Below are 23,480 nucleotides of genomic sequence, written 5' to 3' on the forward strand. Positions count from 1 at the left end.
AAATCAAATCACACACGGTTGGAGGTAAACAGCTGTGTTCATTTTATCACACCCCGTTCCACCCAAAATGAAGTCCTCCCAGCAGGGGATCCAGGATTCACCTGCCAGGACTGCTCAGTCTGCCTCCCCACAGACCATCACTGTGAATGGCCACAGTTCATGGTTTGCTTTGCAGCCCATGAATACAGCAGATAAAGCAGGCATGCAGGGCAGCAAAAGCACCCTGCAGCTGGTCCAGCCCACCACCGCAGAATAACCTACCACCAATGTGGCCCTCAATAGTCTAGGGGCGCTGAGCAGCCTCAACAAGAGCATCTCCCAAGGCCTGCCTCTGACGATCACCAGTCTGACGAATCTTCAGAAACCTGCGGCTCCTCCTTCGGTTGTCCAACAGCAGCAGCAACAGCCCACCTCTTCTGTCGCCCCTGCCGTCCAAGAAGTAGCACCCACTGCCCCCTCCAGACACTTACAGGCTTCGGCTACACCTCCCCTCCCACTTGTTCTGATGTTCTGTGGCTGATGCCACTAAGGCCCGACGGCAGAAAAAAAGGGGGCAAGCAAAAGAACCAAGCCCTCAAGAGCAGACAGGCCCAGGTTACTATCGCTGGTGCAGCTAGGCCAGTGGTTGCTGTAGGTGAATACCCAACTGCTGGGAGTGTAAAAGATAGTGTCCCTGCAGTCACCACAGTTGTTACACCCGCCACTTGTAGTAAAGTCACTGCTGATTATAAAACGCCAGAAAATATCCCCAAGAGCCGATCTAAAACAATCACTGTATCAAACTCCTCTAGTCAGGCTGCAGTATGCAGTAAGCCCCTGCAACAAGAAGGCCCAACATCTGTAAGTAGCCCACTGAGCGTATCTCAAAGCACATCTGCAACTAGTATTAATGTTACACAAAATGAAGACATTGTGAGTCTACCAAGTGGTGCACTAACATCCACTCCTGCGGTCACACTCACAACAGCGGTGGCAGCAGCCATGGCCATTAAGAGCAAACCATTGTCAGTGGTTGGCAATAGCACCACTGCCTCTAAAGTCCCAGGGCTCCGGACCAATTCACAGGTCACCACTACTGAACCTAACGGGAAGCTATCGAGGCCGCTCAGCTCCACTGGAAGCTCTAGCAGTTCCAGCAGATGGGCTGTCTCTGGCTTGTGTTCCGCAGACGGTCGTAGCACCTCCTCCAGCGTCACGGTAGACGTCTACGTTGTCTACCGTCTCAGCTCCGGTCTGCACCCCCATGTCTCGGACAGCATGGCACCAGTTAGGATTCAGTGCACCCAGGGCACCCAGACCACCCAGACCAGGCGTGCTCCAAGCAAGAAGCACGAATTTCCCCGTACCCCTCTGTGAGCTCCATTGCCCCTCTCCTCAACAGTTCTGACATTCTCCGTGGCAATGGACACAGCTTCTACCAGCGCTGAGCTGAGGAAAGGAGGCGCCATCTGATTGGCCTGCTGGTCGCTGGCCGCCATGGCGAGCAGGGGTTCCTGGTGGTCCGGGTACCATTTCAGTGGGTGGGGGGGATCAAGTGATGTGGAAAAGAGTAGGTCCAAATCAAAGATTGTGTTCTTTAAGGTTTAAATCTCTTTTTTTTTACATCTTCAGGTGGAGACACAAATAAGGAACTTTTGGAATACTTTGGTTCAACTATCTTGTAGTAAATATCCACAATGAGGTCTATAAGAAGATTTCAAACTTTTACTGAGGTTAATAAGTTATGGTAAATAATACCCAGAAATGTAATTTACTAACTTGCATCAGGGTTTACTGTAGAGAATCCATTTTCTCAAGAGCTATTTTGTAAATACCAATGTTTCATACTAGAGTATGTACATACAAGAGTATGTATGTATGTACAAAGTTGATTGATAAAGTTTAGAAGCATCCTTTTCCATGCATCAACGAGGTGGGTGTTTGTGTCTGTGATATTTGACCAACGGCCTATAGGTGGCGATAGAAGCATTCTGTTTAATCATATTCTATACGTTTCCACATGGAGGCCTTGAAAGGCAGGCTTCTACAGCCACACTCAATGCAGGCTAAATGGAAACATTTTGAGAATATCCAGAGCATTATAGTACTTGTCGATGGTGAAAGGAAAATGTATCTAGAATTGTTCTTTTCACATGTTGTTTCGGACATCCCAAAAATAACCAAGAGAGTATGTTAAAATCGACATTATCATATATAATGATATACCATTGTGTGCCTTCATCCAAACCATCTTGCGATACAGTGAACACATTGGTAACATGTCGACCCCTAACCCTATACGTCTTAATACTTTTATATATGACCCATGCTTCAGGATAGTAAATTGTCTCCCATCCCAAAGTCAATCGACATAATGAACTGAATAGCAACTCTGGACAAACAACTAATGAAGCAATTGTGATACGATAGAATTAAAATAAAAAGTAGTCTGTATATTTTGATAAGCTTTATTTACATGCAATAGTGCTCCAGCATGCGTAACCATGGCAATGGCTAGACTCGTGAGGGATGTAGACTAGGGGTCTCCTTCATCTGGGGGTCCGCTGACCTCAGGCAGAGGCAAATACTTATTTTTACCGCCATTTCCAGGGAGGCTTTGCCCTCACACATTGCCAGAGCTCCCCTTCCGGCGGGCGTTTGGGGACCAGCAGTAAACAATGCTTCAGGACAGCCCCCACTTCAGCTTATGAACGACTGTAAAAATGTCAATTTCCAGAATCTCTCCCATTAAGTGATGCTAAAAGTAAAAAAAATGACTCATAATGCTAAAAATAAATAACTATACAATATATAGAATCTCTGTGAACACTAGACTACTGGAACGTGACGCTTGTTCATTTTGCATACACATGTTACAAGTTTTGTTAATGCCGCACGACACTCGATACATTTGTGTTATTTCTACACAGAGAGTCTGAAGGACTTACAGCATGAGGAGAGCTCAGTGTTCACGTCCTCTGACTCTGCAGGACTACAGCGTGAGGAGAGCTCAGTGTTCACGTCCTCTGACTCTGCAGGACTACAGCGTGAGGAGAGCTCAGTGTTCACGTCCTCTGACTCTGCAGGACTACAGCGTGAGGAGAGCTCAGTGTTCACGTCCTCTGACTCTGCAGGACTACAGCGTGAGGAGAGCTCAGTGTTCACGTCCTCTGACTCTGCAGGACTACAGCGTGAGGAGAGCTCAGTGTTCACGTCCTCTGACTCTGCAGGACTACAGCGTGAGGAGAGCTCAGTGTTCACGTCCTCTGACTCTGCAGGACTACAGCGTGAGGAGAGCTCAGTGTTCACGTCCTCTGACTCTGCAGGACTACAGCGTGAGGAGAGCTCAGTGTTCACGTCCTCTGAGTCATACTGTCTGCAGTGAAATGTTTAGGAATGATGTGGAGCCGGAATCCTGTGAGCGCTGAATACTGGGGACCATATATATATATATATACACCTAAGCCATATATATATATAGATTACCTACACCATATATATATATATACCTACGCCATATATATAAATACAGTACCTGCACCATATATATATATATATATATATATATATATATATACCTACACCATATATATATAAATATACCTACACCATATACATATATTCCTATGGCCCACTGAACCAAGGGGAAAAATTAATAATATCTCAATCATTTGAGGAAGCTTGTATAAAGAATCCTTTTCAATATGAAAATAAAACATATGTACAGGTAATACTAACATATTTATGTACAAAATGCATAAATATATAAATATCCGTGATACAAAAATAAATATCGGGTCATTCTCTCTCTTCTCATGCGTCTGCTGAGTCGCTCGTCCCTTCGGCGTCCAAGGCCCCCTCGCCTAGGGCCCCCCCCTCGCCGAGGGCCCCCCTCTCGCTGGGGACCATGTCTACCTCCTCCAGCGATGCATTCTGGGACTGCGGCGTGGTGGCCGCTGAGGAGGATGCCGTGAAGTTTCCTTCGTCTTCGAGGGCCAAGTGAGGGAAGGACGAGTCTAGAAGAAATAAATCAGCAACTTTAGATGTCAACCCTCAGCACATCGCAAAATTTTATTTTACGTAGTTATTAAAATACATTTTATAAATGGTACTGTATTGTAACGAAATAGCATTTATTAAATTTGCAACTGATGCTCATTGTAGTATGAGCATCAGTTTCATTGTGGGGTTGAAACAATACCTTTAGTGAAGCGCTCCTCTGGTTCGTTATCCCCATAAAAGTGTGCGTCATCCTCTATATCCTGTACGCTGATTGGCTGATGGGAAGGGTGGAGAAGCTGAAGGGCGGAGTCGTCGGAGGGGCAGAAATCCTCTCTGTGGTGCTCAGGGGCACTGAGGCAGGAAAGGGAAACAATATTTAGTAACTTCATTTATACATTTGGTCATTTCTTATATAGAAATATTAATATTTCATCAGAGTCCTGGTTTAAGATAAGATGTCCTTTATTAATCCCAGATGGTAGATAAGGGTTTGTTATCGATGAAGGTAATGCTATTGATTTGTTTTTGAACCTCAAAGAACCAGAGAGCCAAGATATGCTTTTGGTGTAAGAGTCGGTGGAGCAGCGGTGTGGTGGTGTGTGTACCAGGTGGAGCGGCAGTGTGGTGGTGTGTGTACCAGGTGGAGCCGCAGTGTGGTGGTGTGTGTACCTGGTGGTGCAGTGGTATGCGGGCAGGTGTCCGTTGGACATGTGGTGTGGCAGCAGCGTGTCACACTCCATATCCCCGTCCCTCTCCTCCTGAGACCACAACACACACAGGATGAGCCACCATGTCCTTCTCACAGCAAGTTATCATATCGTTCTGTCTCATGTGTATGAATAACCATATTTTATTATCTACATGAACTATTGTTGAGTGCGTTAGTTCAAAGGAAATATTCCCGCTTGTGTTGCGATGTTATAAATATTTCTCCTGCCAATGAAGCAGATGACTGAAGACAGCTTGTTGTGCCCTCACCTGCTGGAACCCCGGGAGGCAGTGTGGTTTGCCGTTGGGGGTGTACCCTCTGTTGGGGATGTACTCTCCATTGGAGAGGCAGCTGGTGTGATGGTGGGGGGGGGCACTGTGGGGGTCCAGGGGGCAGTGCCCCGGCACCAGGGGCCGCCCCTGCAGCGGGACCATGGTGTACTGGCAGGAGGACACCGCTGGCGCTACGACCAGGAAGCCCAGGTCCGACGTTTGCTCTGAGAACATGAGACGGCCAGCGTTAAATAGAGCAGCTAGAGCGCCAGGAGGCTGAGAGTCACCCAGCGTTATATAGAGCAGCTAGAGAGACGGCCAGCGTTAAATAGAGCAGCTAGAGAGACGGCCAGCGTTATACAGAGCAGCTAGAGACGGCCAGCGTTATACAGAGCAGCTAGAGACGGCCAGCGTTATACAGAGCAGCTAGAGCGCCAGGAGGCTGAGACACCCAACGTTATATAGAGCAGCTAGAGGGGCTGAGAGACGCCCAGTGTTATATAGAGCAGCTAGAGGGGCTTATAGACACCCAGTGTTATATAGAGCAGCTAGAGGGGCTGAGAGACGCCCAGTGTTATATAGAGCAGCTAGAGGGGCTGAGAGACGCCCAGTGTTATATAGAGCAACCAGCGTTACATAAAGCAGCTAGAGGCTGAGAGACGCCCAGTGTTATATAGATTATCTAGAGGGCAAAGAGACACCCAACGTTATATAGAGCAGCTAGAGGGCCTGAGAGACGCCCAGTGTTATATAGAGCAGCTAGAGGGGCTGAGAGACGCCCAGTGTTATATAGAGCAGCTAGAGGGAGGCTGAGAGATGCCCAGCGTTATATAAAGTAGCTAGAGGGACCGTCTATGGCTATCTCGATCTTCCCGGCTACAGTTAAACTCTACCAATGCTCTGGATCCATTTGTATCGATTAGACAGTATTTATGTATGTTTCAAATATATTATTATGCATAAGATATATCTAAATCTAATACTTAGATTTTGATTTTTAATAAAGGGTCTGTAAAATATACATCCATTTCATATAAATCTTTTTAGATATTTATTTTACAGACCCTTTATTAAAAATCTAAATCTAAGTATTCTTATTAAATCGATATTAATCACTCTATGAGTACAGTATGTATTTGATATGTCTATCTATATATAAGTTAATGTGCTGGTGTCTCCTCACTCTGCTTGGCCCATGTCCTCCACAGGCAGAAGGGAATGAAGGCCACGATGATGAAGACGAAGGCGCCCAGGACCCCACCCACTATGAGGTAGGGCAGGTCGTTGGGGCGCGGCACCGCCCCACCTGAAGGGCCGTGGTGAGGAGTCTCTGATGGGAGGGGGCGCTGGTGGTGAGGGCGAGCTTGGGGGAGAGAGAGACAGAGACAGAGAGAGAGAGTGAGAGAGAGAGACAGAGACAGAGACAGAGCGAGAGAGAGATAGAAAGGAAAGCATTAATTGATGGACCATGTGACATAGCAGTCTATTGGTGGCAGTCCGTTGGTATAATTAAAATATGCCATAAACCTGAGATTGCTGTGTTGTGTGGTGTTGCTGGGAGTAACCCAGCAACACAAGCAGACAGCCCAGCAGTGTGAGGCTGAGGAAGGCTCCTCGAGGCCCGTACCTTTGGTCTCCAGGATGACCACGTTGCCGAACTCGCTGTCCCCGCCCTCGTTGAAGCACTGCATCTTGATGTCGTAGGCGGTCTCAGGCTGCAGGTCGGTGATGGAGTGCCAGTAGCGATCGCCCTCCACTACGTCCTTCTTGTAGTCACTGTCGTTGTCACTGTCCGTGGGCCGGTAGAAGATGTTGAAGCCGTAGATGGGCGTGTTGTTCACCGAGACGTACTGCACCGTGGGACGGGGAACAAAGGTTATGGGTCGGGGTTGGGGTGGGAGGTCGACCTAGGGCCCAGAAGGTGGCTGCTTCAGGTACACCAGCAGCAGGATAGGATCATTAGTAGGTCTGTTTGTTTTTTCTTTCTATCATGGTTACTTTACTGAGTTGAATAAATGTGTAAAAGTGGAAGAAGAGAGTTAGTGATACTCAAATGTTACACCCGAAGGCTGATCCTGTCTGTCTCTGTCTGTCTGTGTCTCTCTCTGGCGCTCTCTCTCTCCATCCATCTAGTCTCTCTCTCTCTCTCTCTCTCTCTCTCTCTCTCTCTCTCTCTCTCTCTCTCTCTCTCTCTCTCTCTCACCTTCCACTTGAGGATGATGGCGGTCTCGTTGATGGCCTCGTTGTAGGTGATGTAGGGTCCGTCCACGGGCCTCTCGTTGGTCCGCCCCCCCACCACTGTGTAGGCCTTCGACGGAGCACTGGGGGGGCTGCAGCCAATCACGTTCACCGCTACCACGCGGAACTTATAGGACGTACCTGTTGGGGGGAGGGGGGGGGGGTAAGTGCTCTGCGTACTGCTTATACAGGCGGACCCCCGACCAAACAGAATGAGGTTCTTTATGACTAATGATCGAGAACCGCACATGTTTTCTTTCTGCCTTACGTTAAAAGTCCACATGTTGTGATTGCGATCGGACAACGATGAACGGCAGTCGTTAGCGAAACGACCATAACAACGGTCATTATCCTGACCAATCAGAGCGGGGAGGGGGGGCATGGGAATACAATTAGGAAGAAATGCTTCCCTGTGATAACATGAACATATATGTGTGTATATATATCAAGGTATATATATATACACAGTCGTATATATATGATCTACAGTGTCTAATGACTAGAGTCATAATATTGTATATATACACACAAATATATATATATGTATATATATATATACCAGTGGAGGCTCCTCCATTGAGGAGAGGGAGGTAAATCCTCCCTAACATTGTTGAGAATAAAAAAAATGTAGATTGCCCGGACTACTGTAATGAATTAATGCCCTTAAATATGACTACTTTAATGCCTTTGAACATATAATGTTTGTTTCCCTGGGTAAAGGGACCTATCGCCTATTGACAATTACTTCAGGGAGGAAGGTCCTCCCTTATGGAGTCAGTTTCCTGCCATAATTCAAACCTGAAAACACTGAAAAAAAGAGATTATAACCTGAAAAAAACTAAAACTAAAATTCAAACATCTGTAAACATGATTTTGTGTTCTATTTTATCTTCTTCATCATTTTCACCAACACATTTTCAAAGTTCAAACAATTTCACCAGCGCATTTGCAGAGTTTCAAATCTGGCACTGTTCTAACAGTGTATTTCATTGTTGCCCGGTTTTGAAACCTTGTAAATGGGATTCTGCAAACAGGTGTTCATACATTGAGAAATACGTTTTGAAAGGTTGAATATTTAGTTTTAAAAACTTGTAAAGGTGTACGTTTACGACATTGCAACGTATTTTTTCAGAACTGACTTTTCAGAGATTTGACCACACAGGCGCAAGCTTTGAGTCACGTGAATATTGGCAGTGTTCTGACGCCACTCGTTTTGAAACTCCTGACAGTCGAATCTGAAAAAAAAAAAAACGTTCCTGGGGGCGGGACCATTTAGCTCTAAACCTATTGGTTGCTCTCGGCTGACGTACATTCCAATCACATGTGCCGTTCACCGGGCTGTGCGTGATTGACAGTGCTCTGCCGATGACACGAATAACAAGCGACTTTCGCGGTTGATTTTGATTTCCATTTTCTGGAACCATGGCTGTTTCCCAAAGTAAAGGCTGCAGCCTTGCTAGGACGCATCCTGGCTAGTGGCGTCCTATGGAGATGAGACTATGGTTCCAGAAAATGGAAATCAAAATCAACCGCGAAAGTCGCTTGTTATTCGTGTCATCGGCAGAGCACTGTCAATCATGCACAGCCCGGTGAACGGCACATGTGATTGGAATGTACGTTAGCCGAGAGCAACCAATAGGTTTAGAGCTAAATGGTCCCGCCCCCAGGAACGTTTTTTTTTTTTTCAGATTCGACTGTCAGGAGTTTCAAAACGAGTGGCGTCAGAACACTGCCAATATTCACGTGACTCAAAGCTTGCGCCTGTGTGGTCAAATCTCTGAAAAGTCAGTGCTGAAAAGTCAGTTCTGAAAAAATACGTTGCAATGTCGTAAACGTACACCTTTACAAGTTTTTAAAACTAAATATTCAACCTTTCAAAACGTATTTCTCAATGTATGAACACCTGTTTGCAGAATCCCGTTTACAAGGTTTCAAAACCGGGCAACAATGAAATACACTGTTAGAACAGTGCCAGATTTGAAACTCTGCAAATGCGCTGGTGAAGTTGTTTGAACTTTGAAAATGTGTTGGTGAAAATGATGAAGAAGATAAAATAGAACAGAAAATCATGTTTACAGATGTTTGAATTTTAGTTTTAGTTTTTTTCAGGTTATAATCTCTTTTTTCAGTGTTGCAAAACCTTTTTTACAAGGTGTTGAGTTTTCAAACCCAGACTTACAAGCCTTTGAAACTTTTTTTTTCAGGTTTGAATTATGGCAGGAAACTGACTCCATACTCCCTCAGCCTCTCTCGTTGACTCCCATTCATTTCCCCCGAAAGTACTGGCGGCCGAATAACATGGGTTTCAATGGGAGAGTGGGTGTGACCTTTAGGCGTCTGATTCGCGCAAAAATCTATTCGGGCTGCGCTATGAACCAATAAGTAGGATCCCTGGCTGGTGAGCAGTGTGCCAGATTGGGCAGATTTCCCACCCAATTGGGCTACTTTTAACCACGTTAGGCTAGAAAAATTATCATTGGGTGGGAAATCTGCCCAATCTGGCAACGCTGTCGATAACAAACGCTCTGCCTGCATTGCCGCTCAGTCTAAAGGTCTGTTTCTTTTCCCGGAAAAGAAAGAGGCAAACAATAAACTAACGTAGACCAATAACTTCAGCTGGGAAAACGATGAACCAAACAAACGTGATTAAATATGACTCATGTTGTACACATCGGCAATGAATAATACAATTTAACCCAAAGTCCGGACGAGTTTGGCTAGCCACCAAAATAGGAAGTGAAGTTCAGGTTGTAGATGTACATTCTTAACTAGTACCGCCCCCAAACTTCATACATAGTAACCATACCTAGTTTTTTTGAACAACTTCTACATTGGGGCGCAGCCATAACTTACAGCCAGTGAAATCAGCACTGTTTCAAAATGACAGTTCACCATCTATATATCCATATGATGGAATCATCAGGAAGACATATGTCGATGTTACTCTCAGACACCGCCCTCCTAAGTTTAATTTGATGAGACCTGAGGTGTGACTCTAAAACCCAGGTCTTTCAGTGGCAAGTTCTCAGCAGAACTTTTAGTCCCTGTTGTATCATTTATGCACTGAGACCTGCTCGAGAACATCCTTAAAGCAACCCAGCAGTTTAGGATCAATTCTGTGGCATATGCCGCCAAATGCACCACTTCCTGCAATCGGTCAACGGTGTCATGTCAAGAGTCACGTCCCACCGTGACTTGCGTCATCTAACAAACAAACCCATACACCTCACAGTGACTATATTGTACCCTGTCAAAATGACAATATTCCACAGCACTTCATTAGCACCGCCATATGTATGATTGTTATATGCATTGGAGGAGCTGTTCAATAGGTAGGGCTTCATTTTATTGCTTACTGAAATAAAACCGTTATTTACAATAAGAAATGTTTTAGCCAGTCTCTGTTTCAAACGCTCTGCTCTGCTTTGAATTAAAGTTGGGTTCTTTTGTTGACATCAAAGTGTCTTTTCCGAGGCACTTCCAACACCATGACATGGGCATGACGTGTGTTCGTGAATGTGATTAGCTCAATCTGGTCCGTGGATTATTTTGATGTCCGAGAGAGGGTTAAGCCTCTCGGATGCTTATAGTATGCCATTTAGTGTTGTTCATTTCCTATCCAACATCATCATAATAACACGCCAAGTTGGCGTGGGTCATAGCCACGGGGATAACACAATCCCCATCCTTCCTAGAACTCCCAGCCCAAAACACATTTTTTTCTGGATTCAAGCTTAAACACAGGGTTCACCTACACTTTAACTATTTTTCCAGAAGATCAATTTGGAGAGTTTGACCCCGTTAGAGCACGCGTAAGCCTCTGTATGGATTTCTATAGCATTTTGCTGGGTCAGTTGTTTGAACAATAGGGGCGGCATGCAGTGTTTGAGTCTATTCATGTATAAAAGTACCGGCTTGAAACAGGATAGGGTATCAGTTGACCAACCGATCCCTGGAGGACCTGAGAAACCAATACCGCAATCATGATGGGCAAGGTAAAATACACCAAATTATTTAAAATATTGAAGCCAACTTAGATACTTCCTTTTAGAATCAATGAATAGTGGCAACATCCAAGCATGATCTGCTATGGTTGACAAATGATTTGTTTCAGATCACTTTCTACGAGGAGAAGAATTTCCAGGGTCGCTCCTATGAGTGCATGAGCGACTGTGCCGACATGTCCTCTCACATGAGCAGGTGCCAGTCCTGCAGGGTGGAGAGTGGCTGCTTCATGGTCTACGAGAGGAACAACTACATGGGAAACCAGTACTTCATGAGGAGGGGAGAGTACCGTGACATGAACCGCATGATGAGCATGGGAATGATGTTTGACAACATCAGGTCCTGCAGGATGATCCCCTATGTAAGAGAAGTCCCCAACGTTATACTGTTCAATTTATTTGAACATTTCAGCTGTTAGATGGATTGTGTTGTTGTTATAAGTCTACCGACATTATCTTTGAATCTCTGCATTACAGCACAAAGGCCAGTTCAGGATGAAGATCTACGAGAGGGAGAACTTCGGTGGTCAGTCCTATGATCTGATGGACGACTGTGACGACGTCCAGGATCGTTACCGTATGTCCGACTGCCAGTCCTGCAACGTGATGGACGGACACTGGCTGATGTACGAGCAGCCCCAGTACAGAGGCAGGATGATGTACATGAGGCCCGGAGAGTACAAGAGCTTCAGGGAGATGATGAGCGGCCAGAGGTTCATGAGCATGAGGCGCATTACTGACATGTGTTAGTTTTATCATCAATAAAACATGATCTAACTTAAATGTTCCGGTTTGTTGCTTGTTAATATATCTTAAGTAGCACTTGCATACACAGGTGACCTATACAACTGCTAGGCAAAAAAGATTACTCATCCAATCAATAAAAAACGTTAATTTTCTGAGAGAGAACTCAAAAATAGTAAAAAATAACTATGGAAGTAAATCTGTGCCATCGGATTTTGAAAATAAAAAGCCATTGAATTCTAAGCACTGAATATTTATGCATTGAAATAACGTATCTGGATTTTTTGCCTCTGAATTTAACTTTATTTTTCAATGTTAAAAAATTCAAAATCAAATATTCAACGTTAAAAAATTAAACTTAAATAATTTTAACGTCCCCAAATTCAACATGCCAAATTCAGCTGCAAAATTCAATGTACGAAAATTCAGTGTTAACATCCAGGGACCAAAGGAAGAGCAATCGATCCTAGATGCTAGATCGCACAATGCATTTCGTGATCGCCCCATGCAAAGTCAATGAGATCCGTCAACGGATGGATGCAGTGGGCAAGGGGTGTAAAGGCCCATTCACACCCTACGGTAAATACGGATAAGAACCCTTCCGTCCGGTCCCGGAGGTTGTTTCGTCCATCAGTTGATCCGTCGCCTCTGAGCTTACGAATCCGGAGTGCTCCGGGAGAAATGGAGCAATACCAACGGAAATCGAGGCGGCAGTATAGAGTCAGTCCAACCATTCGAGAAAATAGAGAGAATAGTGTAATATCTGATCTGTATACATATTATTGTATTTAACGTTTTATACTTATATTATACTATATACCTGACCTTTTTATTTTATTGTTCACCTGCTTGGGCAATGAGTTGTGGTCATTTAAAAATGGCGCAACATTTTGAGGAGAATCTGCGGATTGGTGAGGGGTGTCACATGCCACCGCCGCCTAGGCCTACACTTTCGGCACTTTTTTTGCCGATTTCGGATGACACAAAGCAAAATCATCTCCTCTACAGATGCCATGTTTGCAATTGTCAATGCCGTTAATTTGTGAAAACAACAGTCACTGCCCTCTAGAGGATGTATTGCGTATCATCCATAACAACGCTGAAACCGGACGGATGTATGAAGGTTTGGTACGGACGGACGAGTTTCGTCCGGATCCGGAGGTATGAATCGGCCTTTACATGGTTTGCTAGGTACTCATGGCTTACTGGTAGCATTACTAGCAATCGACTGTATTGCTGGCCCTGTTTGCTAATGAATAATAGCAAATCTCCAACGTTGGCTGTTCATGGTTTCACTGATGTCAAAAATCTTGATAGGGCAACCAAATGCCACGACAAGTGTCAAGTTCACGTTGGCGATGCTATGCGACATTCCTTGCTAGGCGCCTTGCCTATAGATCAGGTTTGCTTGAAATAATGTTCTCGTTCTTTTACTAGTTTGTTACTCTGACCGTTGTGTTTGATATTGTGGAAAGGGTGTCGAAAGGGTGAATGATTCAGAGCACGATGCATTTTAAATGGCATCACTTTTGGTCTTGAGTCTTTTCTTAAAACAATTGTAACTGAAAATAAACATAGCTAAATTACAACCAATAACTTCAGTCATTGAGGGCAAAAATAGGCCCAGGTTTTTTTATTTACTTGTACAAATCAAGAGTAGGCCTGATTTGACTCATTGGCTTTGCATCCTTTCCTTCTGCCATTGTAGTCCATTTCAAAGACATGCTGCCCACTAGCTTTCAAATTACAGTGATGCCACTGGTGGCTTTGTATCAATTTTATTCACATAACTATCCCTCCCTACTATTTTGCAGTTCACCAAAACACCCTGAAACAACTTGAGTCTCACATTCTTATGCCACCATACACCAACAGTGCAAGCAGGCCAATGGCAACCAAGCGTGCAGTCCTTCCTCCCTCACTTTAAAAACCACCAGCCGCCACTGATATATACATACATTTATAATATAATAACATTGTGCAGAAAGCGTGGGTTTATTACTCTCAACAACGGTGGGCTCATGACTTCAAAGGGTGCAAGGTGATTGGACGAACCTTTCTCCAGGGCGGCGATCTCCACGGAGAGGAGTGTGGGCGGGATTTTGGCCACGGCGGTGACCCAGTCCTCCCCCGCCTTCTTCACCTTCTTGTACTCCACCCGGAACGATATGATGGGGAAGCCCCGGTTACCGCGCGGGATCCACGTCACGAATGCCGATGTCTCCGTCGCCGTGGAGATGGTGGGCTTGTCCGGGGCCTCGGGGGCTGTGGGGGGAGGGGTGAGAGAGGGTTAACTTGAGGTGTGTGTGTGTGTGTGTGTGTGTGTGTGTGTGTGTGTGTGTGTGTGTGTGTGTGTGTGTGTGTGTGTGTGTGTGTGTGTGTGTGTGTGTGTGTGTGTGTGTGTGTGTGTGTGTGTGTGTATGTGTGTGTGTGGGAGGGGTCAAACATGAACCAGCAGGAGACGTGCACACACAGAGACACTCAGCACGGACGCAGGACCAGACGAGGACACAGGAGGACAAAGAGTACGTACAAAATAAAACTTCAAAATGATCTTGACATGAAAAGGTGAAAAACGGTTCAAAAGAGCGTTCAGTAAAATGTTTACAATCACTTACACAGTGCTCATCCTTCAGTGAGTGAGACAAGCAGAAAGGAAACATTGTGTTAGTCACTAGTAGTGAGGAGAGAGGAGACATTGTGTGAGTCACAGTAGTGAGGAGAAAGGAGACATTGTGTGAGTCACTAGTAGTGAGGAGAGAGGAGACGTTGTGTGAGTCACTAGTAGTGAGGAGAAAGGAGACATTGTGTGAGTCACTAGTAGTGAGGAGAGAGGAGACATTGTGTTTGTCACTATTAGTGAGGAGAGAGGAGACATTGTGTGAGTCACTAGTATTGAGGAGAGAGGAGACATTGTGTTTGTCACTATTAGTGAGGAGAGAGGAGACATTGTGTGAGTCATTAGTATTGAGGAGAGAGGAGACATTGTGTTTCTCACTAGTGGTGAGGAGAGAGGAGACATTGTGTGAGTCATTAGTATTGAGGAGAGAGGAGACATTGTGTTTCTCACTAGTGGTGAGGAGAGAGTAGCAGAGAGGATGCATCAGTACAACACTAGAGGTTAGTGTCTGAGAGGAGAGAGGAGAGATGAGGGAGGAGAGAGGGGGGAGGAGGGAGGAGGGGGGAGAGAGGAGAGAGGGGAGAGGTAGGAGAGAGAACAGGGGGGAGGGAGGTGGGAGGCGGGGGGACTCACGGGAGAGGCTGGGTGAGGGGACGGCAGGGGTCTTTGGTGGGTCGTTTTGACCCCCTGGAACCCTGCGGCCTACAGGTCAACACAAACAGCATCCACTCATGAAGCCACAACTACTACAGACAACGTCACAGTGCGTATCTTTATGTTTGTTACTTATTAATGTGACACTGACCCAAGGCTTAGATCCTGTGTCTAAAGTGGTGAGTGTAGCACACGTGTGTGTGCGTCTTCCCCTACCTCGGCCGGTCCTGAAGGTCATCATGGCGGGCTGGCCCAGGCCAGCACAGTTCTTGGCGGCCATCTCCACCTCGTATAGGCTGTCGGGCTGCAGCTTGGCCAGCGTCAGCTTGTGGAGCGAGCCCGAGATACGGCTGGAGGTCCACTCACCCTGGGTTTCGCCCAGCTTGGGGAGGGGAGGAGAGGAGAGGAGAGAGGAGAGAGGAGAGAGGAGAGAGGAGAGAGGAGAGAGGAGAGAGGAGAGAGGAGTGGAGAGAGGAGAGAGGAGGGGGGGGAGAGAGGAGAGGAGAGAAGGAGAGGAAAGGGGAGAGAAAAGAGGAGAGAGAGGAGAGGAGAGAGGAAAAGACCTTCAGCTTAGTTCTCAAGATAGGTGTGTGTCCTTATGTGTATCTCAGATAAGATTCGGCTGTTCATGATTATAAATGGAGCAAGGATCCTAATAGAAATCATGATATAATGTGATACATTAAGATATAAACTGCGATACATTGTGATGTAACATGTAATATCGTGATACATCCTGAAAGATCCTGATAGAACGAGTTAGAACGTGATAGAACGAGATCGAACTAGATAGAACGAGATAGAATGAGATAGAACATGATAGAACGAGATAGAACTAAATAGAACTAGATAGAACGAGATAGAACTAAATAGAACTAGATAGAACGAGATAGAACCTGATAGGGCCTGATAGAACATTTTATTACACTGACCGATGTTAGATGTTTCCCATGTGTGTTGCACTGATGTGTCTCCCGTGATACACAGACACCAGGCCTCCTGAGTACGCCTGAGCAGTCAACCCCTGGTCTGCTTACCTTCCGGTACTTGACCGTGTACTCCAGGACGGGCGCCCCCCCGTCCCCCCGCGGCCGCCACGTCAGCTCGTAGAAGTCGGCCTTCCCCGTGCGGGGCTGGCTCAGGATGATGGGGGCCTCCGCCGGGGAGATGTGCCCGGGCAGCTCAGAGCAGTCCAGGGGCAGCAGGGGCCCCGGGCCCCCCGGCCTGGGGGCCTGCTCCCGCAGCACCTTGTCGGGGCTCAGCGGCCGCAGGACAGGGGGCGGCTTGAGGCGCGACGGGCTCCCTGCAGATAGACACATGACCATCAGAGTGATGTCCTTTACGTAGAGCCCCTTTCACACACCCAGTCTTTCCCAGAAATGTTCCAGGAGTGTGACGGGAAAAGGAGTCAATCTGCGATATGCCTTGTGGGGGTTCAATAACAATATCAACACAGCTTCTTTGTTTGCAGACAAGATGCTTTTTTCAAGTAGGTTTTGAGACTGGTTCTAAAATAATGAAGCTGCTCTTGCTCCCCCTGCTGGCCTCCAGAACGGCTCAGTACCGCCCCCTGCTGGCCTCCAGAACGGCTCAGCACCGCCCCCTGCTGGCCTCCAGAACGGCTCAGTACCACCCACTGCTGGCCTCCAGAACGGCTCAGTACCGCCCCCTGCTGGCCTCCAGAACGGCTCAGTACCGCCCCCTGCTGGCCTCCAGAACGGCTCAGTACCGCCCCCTGCCAGCGATCCCTCTCTGTTCATGCTTTGCTATGAGAGTGAATATCACTTGCTGTGCCTGGAAAGTTATCCCATCCCAGTAATTTACCAAGAACTACGTGTGTAAGAGGCTTAGGGTAGAGTTACATAGTTTATATAGGCTAGGGTTATGAGTTATACAGTTTAAATAGATTGTTTTTGGTCAGGTAATGTGGTTTATCTAGTTGCTAATAGCTAATTTAGGTTATGGTTGGTTATGTTTATCATGGATATTTAGTAGGGGTGTAACGGTACACAAAAGTCACGGTTCGGTACGTACCTCGGTTTTTAAGTCACGGTACGGTACGGTACGGTTAATAGTTAAGAAAAAAAAAAAAAAAAAAAAAAAGCAGCAATGAAAACACCAATAAACTTTGTTATGGCATTTGCATTTCTGAATTCCCAGTGAGCTGGGTTCGTACAGCTCGCTTTTTTTTTCACAGCAACGGTGATAGTAACACCTGGATGGCGCCTTTTCAAATGCGTGTGCATGTTAAAGTGCTGTAAGTAGACACAGGGAGCCCTATCCATAGCCGGACAGCCTGTCGGAGACCCTCTCCGTAGCTTACGTGCACATCCAATATTTTTAACTATGCGTCGAAACCATGGACCTATTGGTCGACGCAACGGAGACGGCAAGGGCTGTGATTGGTCCTCTAACAAAATCATTTCCTGAATCACTTCTTCGGTTTGACTTTGTACCTTAATTACTTTGTACATTGTTTACTTTGCACCAGGACCAATAAAACACCAAATAAGATTTGAAAAGCTTTGGAAGTGTATTTACAACACTGCTTAAATGGTTTGTAACATACATACTGTATAAGATAGATCGGGCGGCCAATTGCATTGCGTATCCGACATCCCGACAGAGAGCTGCTGATGGGATTACGGAGTCGGAGTAGCATACTTTGGCTAAACGGACCGGGTGGAACTCCGACTTCAAGTTTTAAATTCCGTATTGCAAAACAAGCCTTTACATTCACCATATTAACGCTATGTACGCCACATTTACGAACCGCGGTACACCTCTGTAACCGCACCGAAGTGCCTGTACCGTGACGGTTCGGTACAAATACGTGTACCGTTACACCCCTAATATTTAGTGCTTATAAGTTAGGGTTGGTTATGGTTATGGTAGTTATAAAGTTGATACAGGTCACTCGATCGGCTCCTGAGGGCACTCACCCGTCGGCACGGTGACCAGGCGGGCGGAGGCCTGTGCGCTGCCCACGCCGTTTTCGGCCATGCACTGGTAGAGGCCCTGGTCCTGGGGGCCCACGTTGAGGACTCGCAGGGCGCGGGCCGTGACGCGGTGCCGTGGCGACGGGGCCAGGGGCCGGGCGTTGTGCAGCCACACCACGGCGGGCGCCGGCTTGCCCCGCGCCTGGCAGCTGAAGCGCACCGTCTCGCCCCAGGACACCTCGTCCTGCTCCTGCTGCAGCTCCAACGTCACCTGGGGGGGCTCTGTAGGGGGAGAGACCAGGCTTAGGGCGGGAGGAACCAAAGTGTGCGTGTGCAATGCATAAACAAGTGGTTGGGATTGTATGCGTGTGTGTAACACAGCGTGTGTGCATGTGTGTGCATGCTACATAGTGACATTTTCAACAGATCCGAGTATTCCAACAGGGCAGGTCTCCAAGCGGAACACATTGAGTGCATATAAGTGAGTGGGTGTACGTATCCACCACTCCAACCTGGCAAGTATAGGCACCATGTGTGCATGTCCATGCATCGTGTGTGTGTGTGTGTGTGTGTGTGTGTGTGTGTGTGTGTGTGTGTGTGTGTGTGTGTGTGTGTGTGTGTGTGTGTGTGTGTGTGTGTGTGTGTGTGTGTGTGTGTGTGTGTGTGTGCGTGCGTGTGTGTGTGTGGTTAAGCACATATGCGTATGGGGCATGGGGAGGCGGGCGAGGCTGGGCTAGCCAGTTGATGGTTGGCTGCCTGTGAATCAGGGTAGAGACAGAGCTCATTAGAGCTCTCTGGTTCTAATTAAGACCAGCTGGAGCAAGAACAAGCCCGCAACACACACACATAAACTCACAGACACACACGCCTGCGCAGCACCCCTCTCTCTCGCTCGCTGCCTCTTTTGCATTTGTTTTCTGTCCTCCCTTTTTCCCTCCCTCTCCCTCTCTCTCTCTCTGCTCCTTCTCTCCTTTTCCTCTTTCCATCCAACTCTCCGTCTTTCTTTTCGCTCGCTTTTTCTCCCTCTCATGCACGGGGGACACTGACACACTCACAAACACAAACACAGCGAATCACTGGGAAAACAGTCATCTATAACGAGGGGCAATCAACCCCGCCGGGGGGGGGGGGTGGGGGGGGACCGGGGGGGGGGGGCTAGTATGCCCCAGCGCCAGTACACACATGAAGCCCTGTCTCTGCCAAACTGCAGCCTAGCGCTTGTGTTTTTTGGGCTTTAATACATGAAAGAGACGAAACTTAAGTATTGGAAGAGAGATAAATTATCCCAGAGTGAGGGGCGTTGACTGAGGGCACACAAGAGGTGGTTTATAAGGGAGAAGTACTGGTTCTGTTGGTGCAGAACCAGTCTGGACTGGTTCTGTTGGAGCAGAACCAGTCTGCAGGGGAAGGTTTGTTGTAAAAGCGAATCCCTCATAAGCTTTTAAAACGACATAAATTGAAGACAAACAACAACACTAACTAACTCCAGTTTGAATAACACAACCTGATATGTAAGTATCTTGTTTGCGTGTCTCATAGTTGACGATGATAAATCAAACTTGGTACTAAGGTATAACAAAATATACTTAGTAATTCTATATGAATATAAAAATATATATATTTATATGCATTCATATATCTAATCTTCTGTATACATTTACACACACACACACACACCTAGACCACCTCCTGCTACACACAAACACACACAGACACCTAGACCACTGTGCTACACACATACACACACATATACCCAGACACACACACACACACACACACACCTAGACCCATCTAATACACACACACACACACACACACACACACACACACACACACACACACCAAGTCCACCTCTGCTACACACACACACACCCAGTCCACCTCTGCCACACACACACCCTCCCCCACAGCCCCATGGCGGGCGGGCGCTCACCGAACACCTGCACGTGGTACAGCACGGCGGCCTGCTGCGGCGAGCCCATGCCGTTGTGGGCGCGGCACACGTAGGTGCCCGAGTCGCCCTCGCCGGCCGCGTCGATCAGCAGGTTGCTGAGCAGGAAGCGTGTGTTGTTATGGCGACGCAGGTCTTGGCCGTCCTTGGCCCAGGTGACCAGCGGAGCCGGGACGCCACTGGCCACACACTCCAGCACCAGCCGCTGGCCCTTGGTCACAATGATGGAGCGCGACGCGGGGGGGTAGGTGATGCGGGCCGCCTCCGGGGTGGCGCCTTGGGGGGTGGGGGGGGGGGGGGGGGGGCAGATCCAAGGTGATCATCAACTTCAGACTCGAGAGGTTTTGAAAAATGTTGCAGGTGACTCATATGTTGTTCCAACGTGATTTAAAGATCTCAAAGATCGGCGGCCACTGTTGCTGTAGATCACAACAGTGTCACCAGAGACACCCAGTTTGTACCGTTCATAATACTGCCAATGATAGGGCTATCATATCATTATGTTCCATCATTCAAACATAGATAATGACTAAACCTCATCCCGAAATGACCCGTATCCGGGCAAAGCCCCTTACCCCCAATTGCAACGATGTTTTAAGGCATTCAAACATGTGATAAAGCAGTCATGGGACTGCTTTATAAGTTGTGAGTCAAAAATGATTTGACTCTTAATTTTTGAGTCCATCATCACTAAATATTGTTAGCTAAAGGAAGGCGCTCCTCAAAGCGATGCTCCGTTAATGTGTTTGTGCAGGATGCACTCGTGTGTGCATCGGCCCGTGTCTGCAGGAGACTCACGGCGGATGCGGAGGCGGTCGGCCGACGCCGAGGTCTTGACCTCCTGGGTGACGGGGTTGTAGGCGGCGCACTTGTAGGGCCCGGCGTCGTCCTCCGTGGCGTTGGCGATCTGCAGGTTCCCCGACGGCATGATGAGGTAGTTCCCTGGGGGACCAGAACCACAACCACAAACACTTTAATAGTCTGGGCTTTGATATACTAGAAATAATAATTTGCACCAAGACGACATTGTGTCATTAGGCGTTATGTTTTTTTGTAGGATAATCATAGATGCTATTGTGTTGTTTGTAATGTTATGTACACACACACACACACACACACACACACACACACACACACACACACACACACACACACACACACACACAACCACACGCACACACACACACACACACCCCCACCCTCTGCCCTCAGGCTTCGACAGAAGCACCACGAGCCCACAGATGGCTGGCTATTTTGTTGTTGCTGATAAGCCAGGGAAATAAATGGCTTCCAAATAAACACGGGTCCTCCCATGTTTCAACATCCCCCAGATAAGGCCCTTATCACCGGCTGCTCGCCGCAACGGCCCGATACAGGGATTAGAGCATTCCAGGAGAGAGAGATAGGGGAGACAGGGGGAGGGAGGGAGAGAGAGGGAGGGAAAGAGAGTAGAGGGGGAGGGAGAGGAAAAGGGAGGGAGATAGGGGGAGGGAGAGAGAAAGGGGGGAGAGAGAGAGGGGGAGGGGAGAGGAGGGAGAGGGAGGGAGAGAGAGAGTAGAGGTGAAGGGAGTGGCGGAGGAAGAGAGAGTGTAGAGGGGAGGGAGAAGGAGCAGGGAGAGGGAAAGGGGAAGGGAGAGGGAGAGAGAGATAAAGAGAAAAAGAAAGAGAAAGATTGACAGACAGAGACGGAGTGACAAAGACTATTCATCACACATCATCATCAAACAGAACCTTCAGAACCCCACTGACGGTGCCGATGGTCAACCCCATTTCAATTGATACGAATCATTAGTGTATGCTACACGTGAACCCCCTAAGATGGCGCAATTTGATTGGTTCGCTATCTCGGGATATTTGGCAATATCCCATGATTGAGATCTCAAACTCGGGATATTGTTTGACGGTCGTCTCGTCATGCTATTAAAAACAAATAAACTGCTAATAAAAACAAATAAATCCCGGAAAAAAGTGTTATCTTGTTTATTTTTTGGAGTGTTCACGTGTAGTATATACTAAAACAATTCTTCACCTCAGGCTCCGTGAATATTGGCTTTTCCCCACTATTCACTATGGATACATTTTGGATCATTTTTAAATATAAATAGAGCGAACATGGTCCTACCCTTGGACGTCTCCAGCCACTCCTGCTTGACGCTGTAGCGGACCAGGGCCTTGGGCTGGCTCTCAGGTAGGTGGCACTGGATGACGGCTGTGTTGCCCTCGTCCACCTCGATGTCCTGGTGGGCGTCCGGCTCAAAGTCCCGCAGCTCTGGAGGAGAACAGGGAGTCAACCTTACTATCCAGATACAACACAGAGAGCTGCTCTGGAGGAGGACAGGGTGAGTTGACATGGAGATCTGTTGATGTCATAGATAGATCTATCCACTGTGGATAGATATACACCAAAGGTTAAAACAAATAAAAACATGATTGATTTTTATCATAGAGAGATGAACTATTAACAAACTGCATGTGCTTGGAGTCAGGTTCTCCTTCAACGTCCTCACTTGAATTAGATTGCCTTTGCTCTGAGCGAGCCATCATACTGTCAAAGGGAACACTGTTCTAGCCCTAACCCAGTTGACCCTGAGCCATGCAACCCCTTCCACTGGTTCAGTCTATTGAGGTTTCTGGAGCTCTGGGAATTGTAGTTGATGTAGTTGACATATAATCCAGTAGTTATTATGTGTAAAATACTGGGAGATTGATTAATTGATTCATGGAGTTTAATTATGTATAAATGTATGAATTGGTGGACAATTAAAACGACATGCCTGTCTGTGTTTTGCTCCAACAACATTCCGTTGTTATTCTGTAACAATGACAAATAAAAACTGAACTCAACTCAACTCAACTGAATCCACCGTTTTTTGTATCCATCAGAAGTACAATGGCAGTGAGAATGCACAGAGTAGAGTGGCGCATGAGCAGTTGAGCTTGGAGCTGGGGCAGGTCTAAAGCTAGCGTGGCTGGCATTAGCCTGAGTGACTGGTTCTGTGGGAACAGGGAGTGGGATTACAGAGGCCACCCCCCCCCCCCCCTCCCCCGTGCAGACACACAGTCTGCACCGCACAGACATTACCCCTAACCCCTGACCCCCCCCAATGGGGCCCGGAGGCCGGGCCGCGGGGGGTCAAAGGTTAGAGGGGTCCATCGACTAGAGTTTCAGGGAAGATAAGATAGGATATATAAGATGGTTTGGGAGGAAATGGCATGAGAAGTAAAAAAAGAAATAGAGAGCCGTCCGTTTAAAAGAATAGCATGTAAAGTAACTGTGGGGGGGGGGAGGGGTAGGGGGCAACATCAGGAACGGAGGGAAAGACGCTGGAAAGAGAGAGTGTAAGCGAACAAGTTCAAAAATGTTGGAG

The 23,480-nt window shown here is 47.2% G+C and overlaps 2 protein-coding genes across 2 annotated transcripts in view; one reads left to right on the forward strand and one right to left on the reverse strand.

Annotated features, from left to right (window-relative positions):
* Window positions 1-2,433: 2,433 nt before the first annotated feature.
* The window catches only part of boc (BOC cell adhesion associated, oncogene regulated), a 25,784-nt gene continuing 4,737 nt past the window's right edge, over window positions 2,434-23,480 (reverse strand). Inside the window, 15 exon segments of the mRNA XM_060044689.1 lie at window positions 2,434-3,995; window positions 4,181-4,332; window positions 4,651-4,739; window positions 4,960-5,186; window positions 6,146-6,325; window positions 6,590-6,812; window positions 7,166-7,341; window positions 14,004-14,213; window positions 15,202-15,270; window positions 15,439-15,604; window positions 16,260-16,525; window positions 18,165-18,443; window positions 20,095-20,388; window positions 20,911-21,054; window positions 22,235-22,381. Of these exon segments, the coding sequence (XP_059900672.1) occupies window positions 3,793-3,995; window positions 4,181-4,332; window positions 4,651-4,739; window positions 4,960-5,186; window positions 6,146-6,325; window positions 6,590-6,812; window positions 7,166-7,341; window positions 14,004-14,213; window positions 15,202-15,270; window positions 15,439-15,604; window positions 16,260-16,525; window positions 18,165-18,443; window positions 20,095-20,388; window positions 20,911-21,054; window positions 22,235-22,381 (2,825 nt within the window). The 3' untranslated portion in view covers window positions 2,434-3,792.
* Window positions 11,048-11,987, forward strand: LOC132452213 (gamma-crystallin M1-like). Its single transcript, XM_060044690.1, has 3 exons — window positions 11,048-11,195; window positions 11,315-11,566; window positions 11,682-11,987. The coding sequence occupies exons 1-3, from the start codon at window positions 11,184-11,186 to the stop codon at window positions 11,952-11,954; spliced, it is 537 nt and encodes a 178-aa protein (XP_059900673.1). The 5' UTR covers window positions 11,048-11,183; the 3' UTR covers window positions 11,955-11,987.

Source organism: Gadus macrocephalus, chromosome 23 (genome assembly GCF_031168955.1).
Source record: "Gadus macrocephalus chromosome 23, ASM3116895v1".
Classification (NCBI taxonomy): domain Eukaryota; kingdom Metazoa; phylum Chordata; class Actinopteri; order Gadiformes; family Gadidae; genus Gadus; species Gadus macrocephalus.

Coding starts and splice junctions, on each gene's coding strand:
- LOC132452213 (XM_060044690.1), top strand. Junction 11,567..11,681: donor CCTGCAGGATGATCCCCTAT/GTAAGAGAAGTC, acceptor TCTGCATTACAG/CACAAAGGCCAGTTCAGGAT.